Source organism: Clarias gariepinus, chromosome 1 (genome assembly GCF_024256425.1).
Source record: "Clarias gariepinus isolate MV-2021 ecotype Netherlands chromosome 1, CGAR_prim_01v2, whole genome shotgun sequence".
Classification (NCBI taxonomy): domain Eukaryota; kingdom Metazoa; phylum Chordata; class Actinopteri; order Siluriformes; family Clariidae; genus Clarias; species Clarias gariepinus.
Genome location: NC_071100.1, coordinates 1,314,036 through 1,339,476, shown reverse-complemented (window position 1 = coordinate 1,339,476; position 25,441 = coordinate 1,314,036). Strand labels below are relative to the sequence as shown.

General features: G+C 37.3%; 3 protein-coding genes across 3 annotated transcripts in view; all 3 read left to right on the top strand.

Moving 5' to 3' along the window:
• LOC128523508 (gastrula zinc finger protein XlCGF26.1-like) overlaps positions 1–25,441 on the top strand; it is a 179,410-nt gene that overhangs the window by 7,673 nt on the left and 146,296 nt on the right. The window lies entirely within an intron of this gene.
• On the top strand, positions 6,103–9,124 carry LOC128523857 (zinc finger protein ZFP2-like). The gene is made up of 4 exons (XM_053496012.1): positions 6,103–6,258; positions 6,420–7,639; positions 7,735–8,474; positions 8,654–9,124. The coding sequence occupies exon 2, from the start codon at positions 6,461–6,463 to the stop codon at positions 7,379–7,381; it is 921 nt and encodes a 306-aa protein (XP_053351987.1). The 5' UTR covers positions 6,103–6,258; positions 6,420–6,460; the 3' UTR covers positions 7,382–7,639; positions 7,735–8,474; positions 8,654–9,124.
• LOC128524106 (zinc finger protein 883-like) lies at positions 15,794–24,064 on the top strand. The gene is made up of 3 exons (XM_053496443.1): positions 15,794–15,932; positions 16,059–17,083; positions 23,154–24,064. The coding sequence occupies exons 2-3, from the start codon at positions 16,096–16,098 to the stop codon at positions 23,822–23,824; spliced, it is 1,659 nt and encodes a 552-aa protein (XP_053352418.1). The 5' UTR covers positions 15,794–15,932; positions 16,059–16,095; the 3' UTR covers positions 23,825–24,064.

The window sequence follows — 25,441 nt, the reverse complement described above, 5'->3', positions numbered from 1 at the left end:
ATCTTTGGACTGTGGGAGGAAACCGGAGTACCCAGAGGAAACCCACCAAGCACAGGGAGAACATGCAAACTCCATGCACACAGAGACAGGAATCGAGCCTGGCCGGCAATCGAACCCGGACCCTGGAGGTGCAAGTCGACAGTGCTAACCACTACACCACCTTGTTTAATCCAATAATCACAAAAATATGACAAAATGTTCATCTCAAAGCTCTTTTTTTTACAGATTTTATTTTCTTTTTTGGCATTTTACGGTTTTTATCAGTGTGTCCATGCTAAATAATAAAGAACTTCAAAGTTTAATTGAATGACCACAGGCAGTCTGGCTGACCACAGGCATTCTGGCTGACCACAGGCAGTCTGGCTGACCACAGGCAGTAAGGATGGGCGGACATGTCTCAGCCTCCATTACTCTCAGCACTGGAGCCCCTCAGGGGTGTGTTCTGAGCCCCCTGCTGTACTCTTTGTACACATATGACTGTGTGGCCACTACCAGCTCCACCACCATCGTTAAGTTTGCTGACGACACCGTCGTGGTGGGCCTGATCTCTGATAACAACGAGACGGCCTACCTGAAGGAGATTAGGAATCTGGAGAACTGGTGCCAGAGGAACAACCTCCTTCTAAACGTCAGTAAGACAAAGGAGCTGATAGTGGACTTCAGCACTAAGCCGGAGAGGAACTACCAGACCCCCGTCATCAACGAGAGCCCAGTGGAGAGAGTGGACAGTTTCAAATACCTCGATGTTCACATCACGCAGGACCTGTCATGGTCCTGTCACATCAACACCGTGGTGAAAAAGGCCCGGCAGCGTCTCTACCACCTCAGACGCTTGAGAGACTTCCGACTGCCCTCCAAGGTGCTCAGGAACTTTTACTCCTGCACCATAGAGAGCATCCTGACGGGAAACATCTCAACCTGGTTCGGGAACAGCACCATGCAGGACAGACGAGCTCTACAGAGGGTGGTGCGATTAGCTGAGCGCATCATCCACACTGAGCTCCCTGACCTGCACTCAATCTACAGCAGGCGGTGCTGGACCAAGGCCACGAAGATTGTGAAGGACCTCAGCCATCCCAACAATGGACTGTTCTCTTTGTTGAGGTCAGGTAAGCGATTCCGCTCCCTGAAGGCCAACACAGAGAGACTGAGGAGGAGCTTCTTCCCACAGGCGATAAGGTCTCTCAATCACACCACCACACAGTACTGACACACATATGGTCTTTACACACATACACTGGACATTCTGAACATTCGTTTAAACTAGTTGCCACTGCACAACTACACCTGGTGGTCACAAGTCACAAGTCACTTTACATAAATCACTTTTTAAGCATTTTTTGCACGGCACTAGACACTTTAAATATGTGAATTGCACAAACAGTGGACATTACATTACCATTACAACTACCATTCCATACAAAAATTACATAAATATACCTGCCCGTTCAGCTGCTCTTATTGTTTTATATTTCATTATACATTCTTCAAATATTTTCTATATTGTGTATTTTTGTTGTACAGTTATTTATTTATTTTTTTAACTTTATTTTTTTTTTTGTGTCTATATTTTATTTTATTCTTTTCTAGTTTTATTTACCCTATATTTTAATTCTCATATTAGTCTTTATTTTAGGTCATGAGCAGTTGCATAAGCATTTCACTGCATATCGTACTGTGTATGACTGTGTATGTGACAAATAAAATTTGAATTTGATTTGAATTTGAATGAACAACATTTTCCAAAAATAAAATCTTAAAGCTTTTATTGTTTTGGGTCATAAATGCAGTTTTTATTTATACTCCAGTGTGTCCACCATGATTTTTTTAAACCACAGCTGGAATAATTAAATAACCTATTTATGTGTTTATTATGTGCCTCTTCTGTAAGTAACGCAAACTAGAATATATCAATTGTAGCAATTAAATCTGACTTTGTAAAGTAAGGATCTTTTAAAACATAATGGAATAACTAGTTTTATTTTTTAATTTGTTAAAATTAAAGGTCGTGTTTAGAGTGATTAAAAAAAAACCACGTCATGATGAGGAAAATCTCCACATTTTCCATTCCTGGGATTTAAAAAAGATAAAAAAGAATAAAATTATAAAAAAAAAATTTATAATGTATTCAAAATATATTATTACAAAATATTAACTAAAAATAAAACAAATTAACCTGCACTTTACCTTTAAAAAAAAGGAAAAATACATTCTGACAGATAAGTGTTTCCATTTGTATGCGCAGGAACTGTGTGTGTCTGTGTGTGTGTGTGTGTGTGTGTATGAAGCTAATGTAAAGACCCCCTTCCCCTCTCCACCTTCTCGTCTTATGCAATTACCCTTCCGCCACTATTTTCACACATCCGTGCACACAACGGAAACATTGTTGTATCGGAAGAATAAACAAGAAATCTTTTTAATGGCATTTGATTGAGTGACACACTAACGGAATCACTGCTGTAAAGTAAAAATAAAACAAATTAACCCGCACTTTACCTTTAAAAAAACAAAGCAGTATTTCTGTGTAGAGCAGAGAGAGTGTTTGTGGGTGTTTGTGTGTCTGTGATGATTACCCACAATTCCGCAGCAAAAGACAGAGCAAAACCATTAGCTCAGATGGTTTTGACTTACAAACCATGTTACTCGCAGTCCGAGGTTTCACTGTAACAAAAAAAAATATCTACCATATTTCTTTTATTACAGTATATTTTACTTGTACAGTATATTTTATTAGTATATTTATTATCTTCTAACGTATTTCTTTAATACATATTTATCTCTAATGTTTAAGCTTTTATTTTTAAGGTCACTGGCAGTCGTATAAGCATTTCACTACATATCGTACTGTGTATGACTGTGTACGACTGTGTACGTGACAAATAAAATTTGAATTAGAAAAAATTGTAAGCAATAAATCTAAAAAGTTACATTATTATTATTATTATTATTATTATTATTATTATTATTATTAATAATAATAAATACATATTATATAGATTATATCCAGATGTAAAAGCCAGTGAAAAGAAGTGAGCTATTTATCTGGATTAAGAAATTTCTAATGTGGGTGCTGCTTTAATATTAAATGGTGAACTGTTCCAATATTACAGTGCAGTGACCTCTGAGCTTTAATCTTGACCTTGAGACAGAGAGGAGTAACTGGTCTGAGGATAAAATTTCTAGATATCGTATGTGGTTATAAAAACTTAAAGATGTACAAAGGTTTAGAACCATTCACTGATTTAAAAACAAGTAATACAGTTTAAAAATCCATCCTGTAGCGACCCAGGAGCCTGTGGGGTGATTATTATACAGTACTGATGTAGTCGTCTTTGCTTTTGGCTAGGAAAAGTTGAGCAGCATAATTTTGGACAAGCTTTAGGAGAGATTAGAGAGAAAGGGAGAGAGATGACCTACTGATTCCTGAAGATAATACATTACAGTAATTAAGTCAAGATGAAATAAAAAATTTAGTTACTTTCTCAAAATTTGTAAATGATAAAATTAGCTTAATGTTAGCTCTAATTCTTATTTGGAAGAAACTAGATATTTTATAAGCCTAAATTCCCAACAAATGGTTTACTGAAAGGTGCTAATGGAGCCAAGTCACTGGCAGGAGCACACAAGGAATCCATTTGTCCAAAAGCCACAATCTCAGCCTTTTTTATATTTTCCTTTACTTTGGGGAAAAAATTTGTACATCCATGCTTTAATGTCATGTAAACAAGCCAAAAGGGACTTGGCATTTTCAGTGTTTTTTCATTAAAGGCAAATAGATCTCTGTGTTGTCAGCATAGCAGTGAAAAGATATACTATGTTTGTTTATGACGACAGCCAAATGCAGCATATATAAAAGAGGATGGGACTCAGTGGTAAATAAATAAATAAATAAATAAAACTAGTGATTGCACTATGTGTCATGACATCCTTAATTTGTCTTAGTCCCCCTGGTTTACTGGAGTATATTTGATAATAGTATATGACTGATAAATGTTTGTTGTTAAAGTATCTGTGGACATATAATTGGATAAAACATTGAGTACTAAAGGTAAATTTAGGATGTCTTAAAACTCAATCCAATAATTAGTTATTAATTATTCTTTTTAATAGCCAGAGTCGTGGGTTGTATCCTGAGAAAGGCTACACATTAAAAGAAGATTAAAAGACTCAATGAGATAAAGCAGAGGTTTAGATGGACAACACACCTGAATATTATTGAAAATCTTTATGATTAGGTCTTGTTTGTTAGCGATCTGGCATTAAGCAAAGCCATTGTGTTCTGGACCGAGTCGTTCTGATGATTCACTCCTCCTCTGTGGAGACGTAAAAACAGGAGACCAGGCACTTGAGAAGAGTTTGACGGCACAACAGGTGGAACCCATTGATAGATGGGTTGCACTGAATGGCGTGCAATATAATGACCCCTGGGTAAAAGTCCACAAATAAGGAACTGGTGATGAGTGTGAGCCTTGAACCTTACAGATAAGCCTGTACATTTTCAAACAAAACAATTTAGGAGACTTAAAATTACTGGAACTGACTTATGGACTCTTCAGTGCAGTGTTAAGACTGGGGGTAGTTAACGTAGAGGGAGAAAAGTAGTCAGAAAATTAATCATGAATGGAGATCAATTAAACGCTTGGTGGCACTTTTTGCCTGTTTGAGTTTCTGAATGATATTTGTGGACGTTCTTTTACCAATGCAACTTAAAGAGAGCAGTGTTCAACATTAGATACACAGTAGTTAAATAGAGACACTAAATGTGAATAAATATAAAATGCATTATGAGATTTTTTTAAACGAGGAAGGTTTGCATTCATAGATTGTGATAATTTGTTTATCTTAGTTCAGCAGAAAAAAAGCACTTTAGTTTTCCTTTTAATTTGTTAATGTTGAAATTAATTTATGTTCTGTGCAGATTTGGAGATGAAGGCATTTAGTTTCCTTCAGCATATTTTTGTCAGACATTGTTAGTGGTTTAATTAAATTATTTTATACCAAAGCAACATAAAGGACAGAACAGAACAGCATTAAAATGAGATCCAATTTGTGAAGGATGTAAATTTATGTCTGTTTATACATACAAAAAGACATGTTTATCCATATGAGAACATATTATATTTTATTCAGTAAAAAATGTAATCTACACCTAAAGCATCAGTGCCTGTTTTGGGTTGTCCGGACCTTAGGTGGTGAGGAGTATTCATTTACCAGACCTCAAGCAATTTTAGTTAAAGACCCCAGCTACTGTATAAAGGGAGGTCAAAACAAATTGGGTGCAGCGAGCAAACAAAACTATTTAAGAGAGATAACATTACTGGAACTGATCCATGGACTCTTAAAACTGGGAAAGATAGTCCTAAAAGTAGTGGGAGAAAAGTAGTCAGAAAATCAATCATGAATGGAGATCAATTAAACGCTTGGTGAGGTTTCATGGTAAAAAATAAACAGTAAAAACCATAGCTATGTTTAATAGTAACAGGAAGAACATTTTCATACACACACACAGTGTGATAAGAACTCACAGGGTTGGGACTAAACAACTGTGTGTCCATAAGAAAACCTCTTGTTAGTGAGACTTATCATAAAATGGGCTTCAGTTTGTTAGGGAGCATAGAGATTGCATTTTGAAGCGATGGAAAAGAGTCATGTGAAAAGATGAGTTCAGATGTAGCCTGTACCAGAGTGATGGACATGGTGGGAGAACATGCAAACGTCAGGGTCACAGACTCTAGGCAGGAATTGAACACTTGACCATAATGATTTTTTTTATTTTTATTTTTATTTTTTAAACAATGCTTCAGTAAATGATCAAAGATGAGGATAATTCAACAAAACCAGTTAATGGTCTGTTTAAAATGTAGTTTTGAAATTGTAATGATGTAAATTTGTTTGTCTAGGTGCTAGATCAGAGAATATTGAGGTAAGATTTAGAAAAATAGAAAACCTATTACTAAGAAATCACTGATCTCTGTCAATTTAAACTACATTTTAGGTTTACTGAACAGAATAAAACACACTCTGAATAGTCTTAATGGTTCTGTTCACCATCCAGTCCAGTAGGGGGCAGTGAAACACCCAACTAAAAGACAAAGGAGAAGAAGAGCTGAAGACGTTGTGCCACTTGGACGGCCTAGTTATCCAGCTAAGCTAAAACAATCTCTACATTTAGCTGTTTCTACCTGCAGTTTTACAGAGAATCTTAAATCAGTTCAATTAAAAACAGCATTTGGAGAGGATTAACTCACTGATCCTGAGGTAAGTTAAAGTCTAAACACTTACTGACTGGATCCTACATAGAGCTCTGTTTAGGTAATAGTGTCTGTAGTACCAGAAAATAATAATAAGTCATTATTTTTTTTAGTATAGGATAATGTTTTGTATTTTTCATGTACTAAATTCTATTTTCTTTTTAACAGGGATAATAAAAAGATAAAAAAAAAAATACATTAGTTGTACTATGACTGGTCAAGAAGAAACTCAGACAGACCTTCACCACTGCTTAGAGTGTGGAAAGAGTTTTAGTCAAGAGAAGGATCTCACAGCACACCAGCGCATCCACAGACAAGACAAACCACATCAGTGCTCACAGTGTGGAAAGAGTTTCATTTATAAAAGTGGTCTGCAACAACATCAGCGCACTCATACAGGAGAGAAGCCGTATCAGTGCTCACAGTGTGGAAAGAGTTTCATTTATAAATGTCATCTCCAACAACATCAGCGCACTCATACAGGAGAGAAGCCATATCAGTGCTCACAGTGTGAAAAGAGTTTTGCTAACATGAGAAATTTGAAAGCACACGAGTATATCCACAAAGGAGAGAAGCCACATCAGTGCTCACAGTGTGAAAAGAGTTTTGTTTACGTAAGAAATTTGAAAGCACACCAACGCATCCATGAAGTAAAAAATCCCTATCTGTGCTCACTGTGTGGAAAGGGTTTTATTAACAGGAGTCAACTTCAACGGCATCAACAGATTCACACTGGAGACAAACCGTATCCCTGTTCACAGTGTGGGAAGAGTTTTAATCAAAAGGATTCTCTCCAGCAACATCAGCGCATTCACACTGGAGAGAAACCGTATCATTGTTCCCAGTGTGGAAAAAGTTTTACTCAAAGGCTCTATCTTCTGCAACATCAGCGTATTCACTCTGCGGAGAAGCCATATTACTGCTTAGAGTGTGGGAAGAGTTTTAGTAACTTAAGCAATTTCCAACAACACAAGCGCATTCACACTGGAGAAAAGCCGTATTATTGCTCCGTGTGTGGAAAGAATTTTACTCAAAACGGCTCTTTAAAAAACCATCTACGCACGCATACTGAAAGGAGAGGAAAAAAGTATTCTCAAGGTACAGTACATGCCCTTGGGGGGCTGCTTTAGGGCCACAAACTGGGATGCACTATGTAAAACACATGGTGAGGACAGTGATGGACTGATTGACTATTATAATGGTGCACTGAGGTTTGGAGAGCATGAATCAATTAAATACGGGGCAAGGAGTAGCTCCGTGGTTAAGGCATTGGACTACGATTTGAAAGATCCCAGGTTCTAACCCCGCAATCACCAAGTTGCCACTGTTGGCACTCTTGAGCAAGGCCCTTATCCCACAACTACTCGGATGTCTAATGAGATAAAAATGTAAGTCGCTCTGGATAAGAGCAAATGCCTAAATGTAATGTAAATATGTTCTCTAATAATTTTAATGTAGTATGCTCTGTGCTCCTCCATTTCAGGGTTTCAAATGCCTGGAGGAATTGGAACTGTGACAGCTTCCTCGGTCTGGCCTTGCTCTGTAGCTCTAATAAACATGACAAAACATACTATAATGACATCTTAAGCTCATTGCCACCCACCCCTCTTTCCTAGCTTACCTCTGTTCCCTGGTTGCTTGACCCTTTGCGTTTTGTCATCAGAACCATATAGACGTGGATGATGCAGTAATTAACTTGTTGCATAAAGCTTACTCAAACCTGCACCATGGTCAGGATTATGTTTATTTAATGTGGTTGTTGTATTTTTGACATGTTTTGAAATTAGTGCCAATTGTAATTGATGCCTGCCAAAATAATAAACAATCTAGTGCCGTTTTTAGCTTGGATGCTACTGTATGAAGGCTTTTAATAGACTGGACTGGAATGATTTTATTTGTGGGCTGTACTTGGGAGATTTGGGTTTGGACCTTCTGTCATTCACATGATTCAAACACTTTACTCCAACCCCACAGCATGTGTCTCTACTGGCCATATAGTTTACTGTTTACCATCCAGTCCAGTAGGGGGCAGTGAAACACCCAACTAAAAGACAAAGAAGAACATCTGAAGCCGTTGTGTTACTTGGACGGCCTAGTTATCCAGCTAAGCTAAAACAATCTCTACATTTAGCTGTTTCTACCTGCAGTTTTACAGAGAATCTTAAATCAGATCGAGTTCAGTTGAAAACAGCATTTGGAGAGGATTAACTCACTGATCCTGAGGTAAGTTAAAGTCTAAACAGTTACTGACTGGATCCTAAATAGAGCTCTGTTTAGGTAATAGTGTCTGTAGTACCAGGAAAAAAAAATAAAAAATACTAATATAAAATATATATTTTTTGGTATTGAACAATATTTTGTATTGTTCATGGTGCTGAATTCTATTTTCTTTCCTTTAACAGGGATAATTTAAAATTCAAAGGCCTTATTTGTACTATGACTAGTCAAGAAGAAACTCAGACAGACCTTCATCACTGCTTAGAGTGTGGAAAGAGTTTTCTTCAAGAGAAGGATCTCACAGTACACCAGCTCATCCACAGACAAGACAAACCACATCAGTGCTCACAGTGTGGAAAAAGTTTCAATTATAAATGTCTTCTTCAACAACATCAGCTCACTCATACAGGAGAAAAGCCGTATCAGTGCTCACAGTGTGGAAAGAGTTTTAGTCAAGAGAAGTATCTCACAGCACACCAGCTCATCCACAGCCAAGAAAAACCACATCAGTGCCCAAAGTGTGGAAAGAGTTTCATTCATAAATATCGTCTCCAAAAACATCAGCTCACTCATACACGAGAGAAGCTGCATAAGTGCTCAAAGTGTGGAAAGAGTTTTGCTAACATGAAAGATTTGGAATCACACTAGTACGCCCATACAGGAGAGAAGATGCATCAGTGCTCACAGTGTGGAAAGAGTTTCATTCATAAATATCGTCTCCAAGATCATCAGCGCACTCATACAGGAGAGAAGGCGCGTCAGTGCTCACAGTGTGGAAAGAGTTTTGCTAACATGAGAAATTTGAAATCACACGAGTACATCCATACAGGAGAGAAGCCGCATCAGTGCTCACAGTGTGAAAAGAGTTTTGTTTACATGAGAAATTTGAAAGTACACCAACGCATCCATAAAGGAGAAAAGCCCTATCTGTGCTCACTGTGTGGAAGGGGTTTTATTAACAAGAGTCATTTTCAACAGCATCAACAGATTCACACTGGAGAGAAACCATATCACTGTTTACAGTGTGGGAAGAGTTTTTATCAAAAGCATTCTTTCCAGCAACATCAGCGTATTCACACTGGAGACAAACCGTACCATTGTTCTCAGTGTGGGAAGAGTTTTACTCAAAAGGGCTGTCTTTTGCAACATCAGCGTATTCACACTGGGGAGAAGCCATATTACTGCTCAGAGTGTGGGAAGAGTTTTAGTAATTTGAGCAATTTCCAACAACACCAGCGCATTCACACTGGAGAGAAGCCGTATTACTGTTCCATGTGTGGAAAGAATTTTACTCAATACAACTATTTAAAATCACATTTACGCACACACATTGTAGGCAAAGGAAAAAGGTTTTCTCAAGACACATGTCCTTGAGGGGCTGCTTTAGGGCCACACTGGGATGCATTATGTGAAACACATGGTGAGGACATTGATGGACTGATTGACCGACTAATACAATGCTGGACTGAGGTTTGTAGAGCATGAATTAATTAAATATGTAGTATGTTCTCTTTGGAACTATGGCAGCTCTCTCAGTCTGTCCTTGCTCTGTAGCTCCAATAAACATGACAATACATACTTTGATGCCATGTTAAGCTCATTCCCACTGGCCCCTGTTTCCTAGCTTACCTCCGTTCCCTTGTTACTGGAACCTTTGCAGTTTGTACATCAGAACCATATAGAGGTGGATGATGCAGTAAATAACCTGTTGCATAAGGCTTACTCAATCCTGGACCATGGTCAGGATTGTGTTTGTTTGATTGTGGTTGTTGTAGTTTTGACATGTTTTGAACTTACCACCAGTTATGTAAAAGCTTTATGCACACAGACCATTCTTACAGATGCAGGACTCGGCTGCATGATGCTCCAATCACAGCTGTTTCAAACTCCTATAATAGAGCTATGCAAGACTGTCATATTTGAAACAGGATCCAAGAAAATTCCAAAGTAATGGGAGCAGTGTCATGAGTGATCGGGGCAAATTTACTGCTATCAAGCAGTTGAGCAATGAATGGTTGATTTAAAGATGTGAGGGCAATCTTGAATTGGGAAGCCATGGAGGAAAAGATGAAGAAGTTTTGGTTTTCCTTTGAACTCCACTAAGACATGCGTGACATAAGACTGATTCTCTGTGGTTTATAAAGCTGATGACAAACCTCTTGTTGAAACCATTTCCAGGTGTTGATAAGGGGCACTAATGAATGCCTGCAGGTCAGATGGGAGCTAGATTGAGTCAGAGAGACTGTGGAGGATTGTGCTAAAATGTGGGCGCTTACCCCAGCCACAGAGTCTAAAAGTCGATGGCATAGTTTGAGATGGAATGGGATCCCTGGTGTAGCGTGAGCATTAGGCTGTCCATGAATTAATGGTCAAAAACTTTTCTTGTTTCTTTAGTGATTTATTTTTTTTTAACAGGTGAAGCAGCAGGGAACGTGATCATCCCATAATGCTCCTCCCCACTCCTGTGCCTTTCCGATTAGGGAGGGTAATGATGTCGCCCACATTGAACCATTCTGTGGGGAATGATGAGGCCCTCAGTTCAAGCATGAGGGAACATTGAGAAAGATAAGGACAATGTGGAAGGATCCCCATCATAGTAATAATAATAACAATCATTTGTAGTAGTATTAGTGCTGTGAATTAGTTACTATTATTGTTATTATTATATTTGCTTTTGCTATGATTATTAAAGTGCTACATTATTTAACTCAATGCAAATATGTCTTTTATTGTAAATACTGACACGACATCAACAAAATGAAGCCAGCTTTGTCAATTCCTTTTTTCTCTTTGCTAGTGTTTTTGTAAATGAAATGAAGATGTAGCAACTCGGAATTAAAAAGATTGTTTTTTTTTTTTTGTTCACATGCACAAAACAGAACAAAAACTGCTTAAATAGAGAAACAAAAATCCTTTTTTCTTTTTTTTAATTTCTGTTTGTTTCATTTCCAGTTTTCGTTCTCAAAGAACTGATTTTAATAGTTTCTACTTATAATGATTAGTGCATTTGTTTAGTGGATTACAAGGGCCATTTTTATGTGCTGTTTATGCTCATTCATGAAAGGTGTGAAGTTCTCAAACCAAAGTACAGGTTTTAAGATAAATTAACAAGACAGAGCTGACATCTCTGCCTAAAATTCATTTCCTCAGCAAAACATCAAATAAATAAAAATGTCTTAGTTCAATCCAATGAACACAAAATATGACAAAATGGTCATCGCAAAGCTCTTTTTTTATTGATCATATTTTTTTTCTTTTGTGACATTAGATGGTAGTTTTTATCAGTGTATCCATGAAAAAACTTGAAAGTTTACTCAAATGAACAACATTTTCAAAGTCAACTTTATTGTCAATTCTGCTACATGTACAGTGCATACATATAGAGAATCAAAATTACATTTCTCTCATCCTCGATACAAATAACATGTAAGGGGGGCGGGGGACCTTAAATAACACAAACTTAGAAAAAAACATGAAGAGGTGAGGTAAATATTTTCCAAATATTTAATCTCAAAGCTTTTTATTGCTTTGGGTCATAAAAGCAGTTTTTAGTTACATTCCAGGGTGTCCACCCTAATTTTTTAACCCATAAAAACCCATGAAATAACTAAACAACCTCTGCATGTGTGTCCATGTTTATTACATTTAGGCATTTGGCAGACACTCTGATCCAGAGCGAGTTTTATTTTTATCTCTTTACACATCTGAGCAGTTGAGGGTTAAGGGCCACACTTAAGGGCCCAACAGTGGCAACTTGGTGGTTGTGGGGTTTGAACCTGGGATCTTCCGAACCGTAGTCCAATTAAAGGTGTTGGCAGGTGTGACACATAATGCAATGACTAGTTTTATTTTTTTATTTATTAAAATAACATATAAATGTATAGGTTGTGTTTAGAATGATTAAAAAACAACACATGTTATGATGAGGAAAATCTCCATCTTTTTCATTCCAGGTATAAAAAAACAATAAAACAAAATAAAATTAATTAACAATAATTCCTTTAGCATTGGAAACAATATTGTTTTAGGCTAAATTATTGTAAACAATTCTTTGTTGTAATTGGTCTGGCTTGTAGATAAATTTCTGCCATGTGCAATTTCGTGGATATTCTGTGAAGCAAGACAAATGTATTTAAATTCTAAAATAGTGTTTTGGGATTTGGCAGAACTCCACGAGACGAACTGCAGCCTTCGAGGGGGGACAGCGTGTATGCTTAATGGCCAAATGGTGGTGAATCCAACAGGTGTGATTCCTGTATATAACACATTACGGTAATTAAGTCAAGATGAAATAAAAACTTGAATCACTTTATCAAAATTTGTGAATGATGAAAATACATTAATCTTTGCTGTAATTCATTATTTAAAAGAAAGTAGATTTTTTTAAGTTTTAAGGTTCAAAGATCCCAGGATTCTTCATTAATCCCAGAGGGCTACACACCCACTGAAGAAGATTAAAAGAATCAATGAAATAAACCACAGGTTTAGATGGACAACACACATAAATATGTATGTATATATACTACCGTTCAAAAGTTTGGGGTCACTTGCAAATTTCTTTATTTTTGTTTAGTGATTTTAGTGATTTATCTTCCACATTCTACAACAATATTGGGGATTTTAAAACTATAAAATAACTTATTTGGAATTAGGTAATTATGTAACAACAACAAAAAGAACAGAACAGTATTGTCAAGTGGATTTGCAAAATCCGTCAAGCATCGTATTGAAACTGGCTCTCATGAAGGCCATCCCAGGAGGCGTTATAAAGTCTTTACAGAGCAGAAGTAGCAGATACATCTCACCATTAACTGTTCAAAGGAGATTAATGCATTTTTTGGACGCCTTCAGCATTCCTTTACAATGTAGAAAGAAATAAAAATCAGGAACCATCATGGAATTAGAAAGTGACCCCAAACTTTTGAACGCTAGTGTGCATATATAAATAAATCTTTATGAATAAAGACCTGGCATTAACCAAAGCCATTATGTTTTGGACCGAGTCGTTCTGATGATTTACTTTTCCCTGTGAACACAGGAGACTAGGCAGCTAAGATGAGTGCCACGGCACAACAGGTGGAACCCATTGATCGATGGGTTGCAATGAACGGCTTGCGATATATGTTCTAAAATCCTAAAATTCCAGAAATAAGGAACTGGTGATGAGTGTGAGCCTTGAACCTTACCGATAAGCCTCTCCATTTTTTCACAGAGCGTACAGTGTTTAGAACAGTGTGAGAATACAGTAGATTTTAGGAAAATGTAACCAGCCCTTTACAGATGGGGAAATAGTAATGGAGTGCATAGAGGCTGCGTGTTAAACATTTTTAGATGGAAAAAAAGGACATGAACTGAGAGTAAAGATTAAACAACTTTAGAAGAAGAGAGGAAAATGAATATTATGGCCTACCTTGTTGACATAACACCACACCTAAATGACCTCAACTTAAAACTACAAGGCAAGAACAACTCTGTTTGTGATTTGGTAGCAGCTGTCCAGCCTTTCCAGAGAAAGCTGGACATTTTCAGAGAGGATCTTAAAGAGGATTGCACACATTTTCATGCACTCAAACAAATTAGTGAGAGAGATGCTTTCTTTCATGTGGAGTTCATACAGAAACTGATTAGAAACTTCACGGATCATTTTGAGAACTTTAGCCTTGGAGACCAGCTTCTCCTTTGCATTCAGAATCCATTTCTGTTAAACAATTTAATTACGTTTTCACAGGAGGCAAAACAGTTATACAAGTGGGCAGATGTGGGACAGCTACACATGGAGCTTGTTGATCTCCAAACAAATATGGCTATAAAAAAGCAGTGTGGAGGTTGTGACAAGGGTTCTTGTACTCATTTGTCTAACACTGGCACTTTTTGCCTGTTTGAGTTTCTGAATGATATTTGTGGACGTTTACCAATGCAACTTAAAGAGAGCAGTGTTCAACATTAGATACACAGTAGTTAAATAGAGACACTAAATGTGAATAAATATAAAATGAATTACGAGATTTTTTTGAACGAGAAAGGTTTGCATTCATAGATTTGTTTATCTTAGTTCAGCAGAAAAAAAGCACTTTAGTTTTCCTTTTAATTTGTTAATGTTGAAATTAATTTATGTTCTGTGCAGATTTGGAGATGAAGGCATTTAGTTTCCTTCATCATATTTTTGTCAGACATTGTTAGTGGTTTAATTAAATTATTTTATACCAAAGCAACATAAAGGACAGAACAGAACAGCATTAAAATGAGATCCAATTTGTGAAGGATGTAAATTTATGTCTGTTTATACATACAAAAAGACATGTTTATCCATATGAGAACATAGTATATTTTATTCAGTAAAAAATGTAATCTACACCTAAAGCATCAGTGCCTGTTTTGGGTTGTCCGGACCTTAGGTGGTGAGGAGTATTCATTTACCAGACCTCAAGCAATTTTAGTTAAAGACCCCAGCTACTGTATAAAGGGAGGTCAAAACAAATTGGGTGCAGCGAGCAAACAAAACTATTTAAGAGAGATAACATTACTGGAACTGATCCATGGACTCTTAAAACTGGGAAAGATAGTCCTAAAAGTAGTGGGAGAAAAGTAGTCAGAAAATCAATCATGAATGGAGATCAATTAAACGCTTGGTGAGGTTTCATGGTAAAAAATAAACAGTAAAAACCATAGCTATGTTTAATAGTAACAGGAAGAACATTTTCATACACACACAGTGTGATAAGAACTCACAGGGTTGGGACTAAACAACTGTGTGTCCATAAGAAAACCTCTTGTTAGTGAGACTTATCATAAAATGGGCTTCAGTTTGTTAAAAGGCATAGAGATTGCATTTTGGAGCGATGGAAAAGGGTCATGTGATATGATGAGTCCAGATGTAGCCTGTACCAGAGTGATGGGCATGGTGGGAGAACATGCAAACGTCAGGGTCACAGACTCTAGGCAGGAATTGAACACTTGACCATAATGTTTTTTTTTATTTTTATTTTTATTTTTTAAACAATGCTTCAGTAAATGATCAAAGATGAGGATAATTCAACAAAACCAGTTAATGGTCTGTTTAAAATGTAGTTTTGAAATTGTAATGATGTAAATTTGTTTGTCTAGGTGCTAGATCAGAGAATATTGAGGTAAGATTTAGAAAAATAGAGAACCTATTACTAAGGAATCACTAATCTCTGTCAATTTAAACTACATTTTAGGTTTACTGAACAGAATAAAACACACTCTGAATAGATTCTTAATGGTTCTGTTCACCATCCAGTCCAGTAGGGGGCAGTGAAACACCCAACTAAAAGACAAAGGAGAAGAAGAGCTGAAGACGTTGTGCCACTTGGACGGCCTAGTTATCCGGCTAAGCTAAAACAATCTCTACATTTAGCTGTTTCTACCTGCAGTTTTACAGAGAATCTTATATCAGTTCAATTAAAAACAGCATTTGGAGAGGATTAACTCACTGATCCTGAGGTAAGTTAAAGTCTAAACACTTACTGACTGGATCCTACATAGAGCTCTGTTTAGGTAATAGTGTCCGTAGTACCAGGATAATGTTTTGTATTTTTCATGTACTGAATTCTATTTTCTTTCTAACAGGGATGATAAAAAGAACAAAAGCCGTATTATTTGTACTATGACTAGTCAAGAAGAAACTCAGACAGACCTTCACCACTGCCTAGAGTGTGGAAAGAGTTTTCTTCAAGAGAAGGATCTCACAGCACACCAGCTCATCCACAGACAAGACAAACCACATCAGTGCTCACAGTGTGGAAAGAGTTTCATTTATAAATGTCTTCTCCAACAACATCAGCGCGTTCACACAGGAGAGAAGCCGTATCAGTGCTCACAGTGTGGAAAGGGTTTTACTCAATCGAAGTATCTCACAGCACACCAGCTCATCCACAGCCAAGAAAAACCACATCAGTGCTCACAGTGTGGAAAGAGTTTCAAATTTAAATATCGTCTCCAACAACATCAGCGCACTCATACACGAGGGAACCCACTTACGTGCTCACAGTGTGGAAAAAGTTTTGCTAACATGATAAATTTGAAAGCACACGAGTATATCCACAAAGGAGAGAAGCCGCATCAGTGCTCACAGTGTGATAAGAGTTTCGTTTTCATGAGAAATTTTATAGCACACCAACGCATCCATAAAGTAGAAAACCCGTATTTGTGCTCACTGTGTGGAAAAGGTTTTACTAACAGTACTCAATTTCAACGGCATCAACAGATTCACACTGAAGACAAACGGTATTGCTGTTCACAGTGTGGGAAGAGTTTTAATCAAAATGATTCTCTCAAGCAACATCAGCGTATTCACACTGGAGAGAAACCGTATCATTGTTCTCAGTGTGGGAAGAGTTTTACTCAAAAGGTCTCTCTTCTGGAACATCAGCGCATTCACACTGGAGACAAACCGTATCATTGTTCTCAGTGTGGAAAGAGTTTTACTCAAAAGAGCTGTCTTCTGCAACATCAGCGTATTCACACTGGGGAGAAGCCATATTACTGCTCAGAGTGTGGAAAGAGTTTTAGTAACTTAAGCAATTTCCAACAACACAAGCGCATTCACACTGGAGAGAAGCCATATCAATGCTCCATGTGTGGAAAGAATTTTACTCAAAACGGCTCTTTAAAAAACCATCTACGCACGCATACTGAAGAGAGAGGAAAAAAGTATTCTCAAGCTACATGCCCTTGAGGGGCTGCTTTAGGGCCACAGACTGGGATGCACTATGTAAAAAACGTAGTGAGGAAATTGATGGACTGATTGACTGAATAATATTATGGTGGTCTGAGGTTTGGAGAGCATGAATTAATTAAATATGTTCTTCAATAATTTTTATATAGTATGCTTTGTCCTCCTCCAGTTCAGGGTTTCAAACGCCTGGAAGAATTGGAACTGTGGCAGCTTTCTCAGTCTGTCCTTGCTCTGTAGCTCCAATAAACATGACAATACATACTGTGATGCCATCTTAAGCTCATTGCCACCCACCCCTCTTTCCCTAGCTTACATTTGTTTCTTGGTTACTGGACCCTTTGCAGTTTCTGCATCAGAACCATATAGACGTGGATGATGCAGTAATTAACTTGTTGCATAAAGCTTACTCAAACCTGCACCATGGTCAGGATTATGTTTATTTGATTGTGGTTGTTGTAGTTTTGACATGTTTTAAAATTAGCGCCAGTTTTGTGAAAGCTTAATGCACACAGACCAATCTTATAGATGCAAGACCCAGCTCCAAAAAGTTATCCTAATCAGCCTGGTCCAATCACAACTGTTTCAAGCCCCATTAATAGAGCTGTGCAAGACTGCCATGCTCTAAACAGGATCAAAATTCTAAGGTAACAGGAGCAGTTTAATAAATGATTATGGCAAATTTGCCGCCATCAATCAGCTGAGCAATGAATGGTTGACTTAAAGGTGTGAGGGCAATCTTGAATTGGGAAGGCATGGAGAAAAATACAAAAGTTTTGGTCTTCCTTTGGAATCCACTAAGGCATGACATAAGACAAATGTTCTATGGCTATGAAGGTGATGACAAACCTTTTGTTGGAACTGTTTCTGGGTTTTTATAATGGTTGCTAAGTTATTGAATCCTTGCAGTTCAGATGGGCGCTCTCGTGCTGCAAGCGCGTCCTTTATTGAGTCAGAGCGACTGTGGAGGAATGTGCTGAAATCTGGGCAGCACCCCAATATGGATGCTCACTCCAGCCACAAGAGGGAGTCAGAGTCTGAAAGTCAATGGCATAATCCAAGATGGAGTGGGGTCCCTGGTGTAGCTTGAGTATTCAGCTGTCCTCCTGATGCCCCATGAAATAACGGTCAAAAACTTTCCTTCTTTCTTCAGTGAATTTATTTATTATTTATTTATTCATTTATTTATTTATTTTTAAAACACCTGAAGCAACATGGAACCTGATCATCCCATATTGCTCTTCTCTACTCTTGTGCTTTTTCAGAAAGGAGGGTAATGATGTACACATTGGACCATTCTGTGAGGAATGATGAGGCCTTCAGTTTTACCAGGAGGGAACATTAAGAAAGATAAGAACAGAATGTGGGAGGATCCCCATCATAGTAGACACTGGGGAGGCATGGTTCATCACCAAAAAAGTGCACTGGAAGGAGTGATGGTTTGGAGGGTGTTGGTAATCTGCCATATCTCATGCCCCCCCCTCAGGCAAATACCCCATGCTGGCTCCTTATTTGGCCAGATTATATTACAGATGTGCCCATTGAGAATGCGCGTATCGAGGAAAGGGATCTCGGTACCAGCTGTGTTGTTCTCAGACACATGATGTACAATACATGTATGGGGCAGTCGTGTTTCAGTCTTAAGTATTGCGTTTCTACTGAAGCAGATAGTTTGTTAATCTCTCTTAGGCACCTACTGACAACAATCGACAGAGCTTATAAATCTATATTTATTCTTCAATTTCTTCTCTCCTTTTTTTTATTAATAATGATTCTTTTTTGGCTGCGCTTTCTCCATTTATAATGATGATAATAATAATAATAATATTTGTAGTGGTAGTAAATTTATTATTATTATCTTTGCTTTTGCTATGAATATTAAAGTGCTACGTGATTAAACTTGATGCAAATGTTAGTCATTGTAAATACTGACATGACATGGAGCGAATAAAATGGAGCTAGCTTCGTCAATCCCTTTTTTTCTCTTTGCAAGTGTTTTCGTAAATGAAATAATGATTTAGCAACCCAGAAAAAAGATGATTTAGGTCATCAGATTTATTCTGTTTTTTTTTTCTTTTTGCTTGCCCTTTCACCCAACAGAACAAAAACTGCTTGAATGGAAAAACAAAATTCCTTAATGGCCATTATTGTAATGCTATTATGTTGATAACATGTCTTAAATGCACACACTTATTTTCTTTTTTTTCTGTTTGTTCCATTTCCAGTTTTTGTTCCTTGAACCCGCCCAAAGACCTGATTTTAATAGTTTTTACATACAATGAATAGTGCACTTGTTTAGTGGATTACAAGGGCCGTTTGTGCTTTTTATGCTCCTCTTACCTTTCATTTAAGAAAGTCGTGAAGTCATTAAACCAAATTGGGGGTTTTAAGATCAATTAAAAAGACAGAGCAGACATCTCTGCCTAAAATTTATTTTTCCAGCAAAACATCAAATAAATAAAAATACAATTCAATGAACACAAAAATGTGACAAAATGGTCATCTCAAAGCTCTTTTTTTATTGATCATATGATTTTTTTTTTCTTTCGTGACATTAGACTGTAGTTTTTATCAGTGTGTCCATGCTGATTATTAAAGAACTTCAACGTTTAATCAAATGAACAGCATTTTCCAAATATATAATCTTAAATGTTTTGTTGTTTTGGGTCATTTTTACATTCCAGTGTGTCCGCCCTGATATTTTTAAACCACAACTGGAATAACTAAATAACCTGTTTATGTATTTATTACATGCCTCTTCTCTAGGTGACTCAAACTAGAATTTATTAATGGCAGCAATTAAATCTGACTTTGTAAATTAAGGATGTTTAGAAATATTAAAATGCAATAACTAGTTTTATTTTTAATTTGTTAAAATTTTATACAAATGAATAGGTTGTGTTTAGAGTGATTAAAAAAACACATGATGAGGAAAATCTCCATCTTTTCCATTCCAGTGATTGAAAAAAAACCGATAAAACAAAATAAAATTCATTAAAAATCATTTCTTTAGCATTGAAAACAATATTGTTCTAGTCTAAATTATTGTAAACAATTCTTTGTTGTACTTGGTCTGGATTTTAGTTAAATTTCTTCCATGTGCCATTTAGCGGATATTCTATGAAGAAAACACATTTATTTAAATTCTAAAATGGTGCTTTTGGGATCTGGCAGCACTCCGCATGCATGCTTAATGGCCACCTCTATATCATGGATTGGAGAAGTGGTGGTAAATCCAACAGGTGTGAAGGAAAAAATGGTAAGTCCATTTATTTGACTCCTATTTAAAATAAAAAAACAATTAATAAAATTGAAGTTGCCTAAAGTGTTGTACAATGATAATTTATAAATTATGAAATAAAGCTATTAGGATTAAAGAACAAATCACTTATTTATGAATGAAATCATACATTAATAACAAAAAATATGTAACCAATAAAGCTAAAAAGTAAAATAAATAATAAAAAAAGAATACATGGGATCATATGACTTATCCAGATGTAAAAGTCAGTGAAAAGAAGTGAGCTTTCAGTCTGGATTTAAAAGTTTCTAATGTAGGTGCTGCTTTAATATTAAATAGTGAACTGTTCCAATATTACAGTACGCACAGCGTATACACAGTCACCTCTGAGCTTTAATTTCGACCTTGGGATAAAGGGGAGTAACTGGGAGGCTGAAATTTCTACATATCGTATGTAGTGAAAAAATATACTTTCTTCCAAATAAGAATTATGGCTAAGATTAAGCTATGTATGGTGCAAACAGAGTGGCGTCGGTCCTCCTTATGTTTGCTATAAAGAAAAGTCAAAAAAATTCGGGGGCAGCAAGTAAACAAAACAATTTAGGAGACCTAAAACTACTGGAACTGACTTAAAACGGGAAAAGAAAACATACAGGATTGGGACTAAACAGCTGTGGGTCCATAAGAAAACCTCTTGTTAGGGAGACTCATCATATAAAGCCTATATTAGAGTGATGGACATGGTGGGAGAACATACAAACGTCAGGGTCACAGACTCTAGGCAGGAATTGAACACTTGAACATAATGTTTTTTTTATTTTTATTTTTTAAACAATGCTTCAGTAAATAATCAAAGATGAGGATAATTCAACAAAACCAGTTAATGGTCTGTTTAAAATGTAGTTTTGAAATTGTAATGATGTAAATTTGTTTGTCTAGGTGCTAGATCAGAGAATATTGAGGTAAGATTTAGAAAAATAGAGAACCTATTACTAAGGAATCACTAATCTCTGTCAATTTAAACTGTATTTTAGTTTTACTGAACAGAATAAAACAGACTGTGAATAGAGTCTTAATGGTTCTGTTCACCATCCAGTCCAGTAGGGGGCAGTGAAACACCCAACTAAAAGACAAAGGAGAAGAAGAGCTGAAGACGTTGTGCCACTTGGACGGCCTAGTTATCCAGCTAAGCTAAAACAATCTCTACATTTAGCTGTTTCTACCTGCAGTTTTACAGAGAATCTTAAATCAGATCAATTAAAAACAGCATTTGGAGAGGATTAACTCACTGATCCTGAGGTAAGTTACTATGACAGCGCTAAGAACACGGCGCTCGACTGCTCCATCCCTTCTTCTTCGTTGGTGTTTACTGGCGGCTTGCATCCGGAAGCGCACTTTGTCAAAAGCGCGCTGTCAACAAATAATTGCGCAAAAAAAATAACGCAAGCTTTTTAAGTTAATTAAAAGAAGCTTTGAGGCAGAAGATTTTGCCTCCATCATTTTTTTGTAATCGAATTACTCGGTTTACTCGAGGAATCGTTTCAGCCCTAAATATCACAGCACAGAAACTGCACTTTAAAAAGTCTCTAACGATCTTTTATTGACAGCTGATTCAGGTGATCCTGCTGTTTTAGTGCTTTTAGATCTTAGTGTAGCGTTTGATACTATAGATCACAACATTCTTATCTCACACCTTGAAAACTGCTGTGGCATCCGAGGTTCAGCTCTGAACTGGATTAAATCTTATAAGACCAAGAGAACCTTCTCAGTGAGCCGCAGTGTTTTTTTTTCTTTTTCAGAGGCTCCACTAACTTGTGGGGTTCCACAGGGTTCCATCCTGGGTCCCTTCCTCTTTTCTTTATATATGCTGCCTCTGGGTTCCATCATAAACAAACACGGTACCTTTCTTCACTGTAATGCTGACGCCACTCAGATCTATTTGCTTTTAAAGAAAAACACTAAAAACGCCATCAAGTCTCTTATATCTTGGATGTCTCTAAATTTTCTCTAATTAAATGAAAATAATTCGAGAGATTGTGGCCTTTGGAAAAATGGATTCCTTGTGTGCCCCTGGCAGTAACTTTGCTCCATTAGCGAATTACTGTAAACCATTTGTACGGAATTTAGGCGTAATATTTGATAATGATTTAAAATTTGATAAACAAATAAACTCTAGTTGAATCTGGTATCTTTGAACAGAGAATTGTAGCCAAGATTAAGCCATTTTTTATCATTCAAAAATTTTGGGAAAGTCGTTCATGCTTTCATTTCATCTCGCCTTGATTATTGTAATGCGTTATATACAGGGATCAGTCCTCGCTCTCTGGTCTACAGCTTGTCCAAAAATCTGCTGCTTGACTTTTAACTGGTACATGCAAAAGTGACCACATCACTCCGGTATTAAAGTCACTTGGCTGGCTCCCGGTTCACTGCAGAATTGATTAAAAAAAATTTATTACAATGTCAAGAAATTTCAGATCTTTAGACCAGTTACTCCTCTCTGTCCCAAGGTCTAGATTAAAGCTCAGAGGTAACCGAGCATTTGCTGTCGCTGCGCCTAAATCATGAAATGGTTTAAAATATAATTTTTGTGGTATTAAACAAGGTTCTGTATTTTTCATCATGCTGAATTCTATTTTCTTTCATTTAACAGGAATAATAATAAAAAAAGACATTATTTGTACTATGAATAGTCAAGAAGAAATTCAGACAGACCTTCACCACTGCCTAGACTGTGAAAAGAGTTTTTTTCAAGAGAAGGATCTCACAGCACACCAGCTAATCCACAGACCAGACAAACCACATCAGTGCTCACAGTGTGGAAAGAGTTTCATCCGTAAGTATCGTCTCCAAGAACATCAGCGCACTCATACAGGAGAGAAGCCGCATCAATGCTCACAGTGTGAAAAGAGTTTTGTTTACATGAGAAATTTGAAAGCGCACCAACGCATCCATGAAGGAGAAAAGCCCTATCTGTGCTCACTGTGTGGAAAGGGTTTTATTAACAAGAGTCATTTTCAACGGCATCAACAGATTCACACTGGAGAGAAACCGTATCACTGTTCACAGTGTGGGAAGAGTTTTAATCAAAAGCATTCTTTCCAGCAACATCAGCGTATTCATACTGGAGACAAACCGTATCATTGTTCTCAGTGTGGGAAGAGTTTTATTCAAAAGGTCTCTCTTCTAAAACATCAGCGTATTCACACTGGGGAAAAGCCATATTACTGCTCAGAGTGTGGGAAGAGTTTTAATAATGTAAGCAATTTCCAACAACACCAGCGCATTCACACTGGAGAGAAGCCGTATTACTGTTCCGTGTGTGGAAAGAATTTTACTCAAAACGGCTCTTTAAAAAGCCATCTACGCACGCATACTAAAGGGACAGGAAAAAAGTGTTTTCAAGGTACATGCCCTTAAGGGGCTGCTTAAGGACCACAGACTCGGATGCACTATGTAAAACACATTGCGAGGACAATGATGGACTGATTGACTGACTAATATAATGGTGGACTGAGGTTTGGAGAGTGTGAATTAATTAAATATGTTCTTTAATAATTTTGATATAAAATGCTCTGTCCTCCTACAGTTCAGGGTTTCTGTGGCAGCTTCCTCAGTCTGTCCTTGCTTTGTAGCTCCAATAAACATTACAATACAAAACTGTGATGCTAACTTAAGCTTATTGCTACCCACCTCTCTTTCCTAGCTTACCTCTGTTCCCTGGTTACTGGATCCTTTGCAGTTTCTGCATCAGAACCATATAGCGGTGGATGATGCAGTAATTAACCTGTTGAATAAAGCTTACTCAAACCTGCACCATGGTCAGGATTATGTTTATTTGATTTTGGTTGTTAGCAGTTAGCGCCAGTTTTGTAAAAGTTTTATGCACACAGACCAATCTTATAGATGCAAGACTCAGCTCCAAAAAGTTATCCTAATCAGCCTGGTCTAATCACAACTGTTTCAAGCCCCATTAATAAAGGCTGTGCAAGACTGCCACGCTCTAAACAGGATCCAACAATATTCTAAGGTAACAAGACCAGTTTATTAAATAATCGGGGCAAATCTGCTGCCATTAATCAGCTAAGCAATGAATGGTTGATTTAAAGGTGTGAGGGCAATCTTGAATTAGGAAGCCATGGAGGAAAAGCCATGTTTTGGTCCTTAAATCATGCATGACATAAGACTGATTCTCTATGGTCTAAGAAGGTGATGACAAACCTCTTGATGGAACTGTTTCTGGGTTTTTATAATGGTTGCTAAGTTATTGAATCCCTGCAGGTCAGATGGGCGCTCTCGTGCTGCAAGCTCGTCCTTGATTGGGTCAGAGGGTCTGTGGAGGAATGTGCTGAAATCTGGGTGCTCACCCCAGCCACAAGAGGGAGTCAGAGTCTGAAAGTCGATGGCATAATCCAAGATGGAGTGGGGTCCCTGGTGTAGCTTGAGTATTAGGCTGTCTGCCTGATAGCCCATGAATTAACGGTCAAACACTGCTTATTTCTTCAGTGAATTTATTTATTTATTTATTTATTTATTTATTTATTTTTAAAGCAGCATAGAACCTAAACATCCCATAATGCTCTTCTCTACTCCTGTGCCTTTCCAGGAGGGAGGGTAATTATGTACACATTAGACCATTCTGTGGGGAATGATGGGGCCTTCAGTTTTAACAGAAGGGGAACATTAAGAAAAATAAGAACAGAATGTGGGAGGATCCCCATCATAGTAGACACTGGGGAGGCATGGTTCATCACCAAAAAAGTGCACTGGAAGGAGTGATGGCTTCGAGGGTGTTGGTAATCTGCCATATCTCATGCCCCCCCTCAGGCAAATACCCCATGCTGGCTCCTTATTTGGCCAGATTATATTACAGATGTGCCCATTGAGAATGCGCGTATCGAGGAAAGGGATCTCGGTGCCAGCTAAGCTGTTCTCAGACACATGACGTACATTACATGTATGGGGCAGTCGTGTTTCAGTCTTAAGTATTGCGTTTCTACTGAAGCAGATAGTTTGTTAATCTCTCTTAGGCACCTA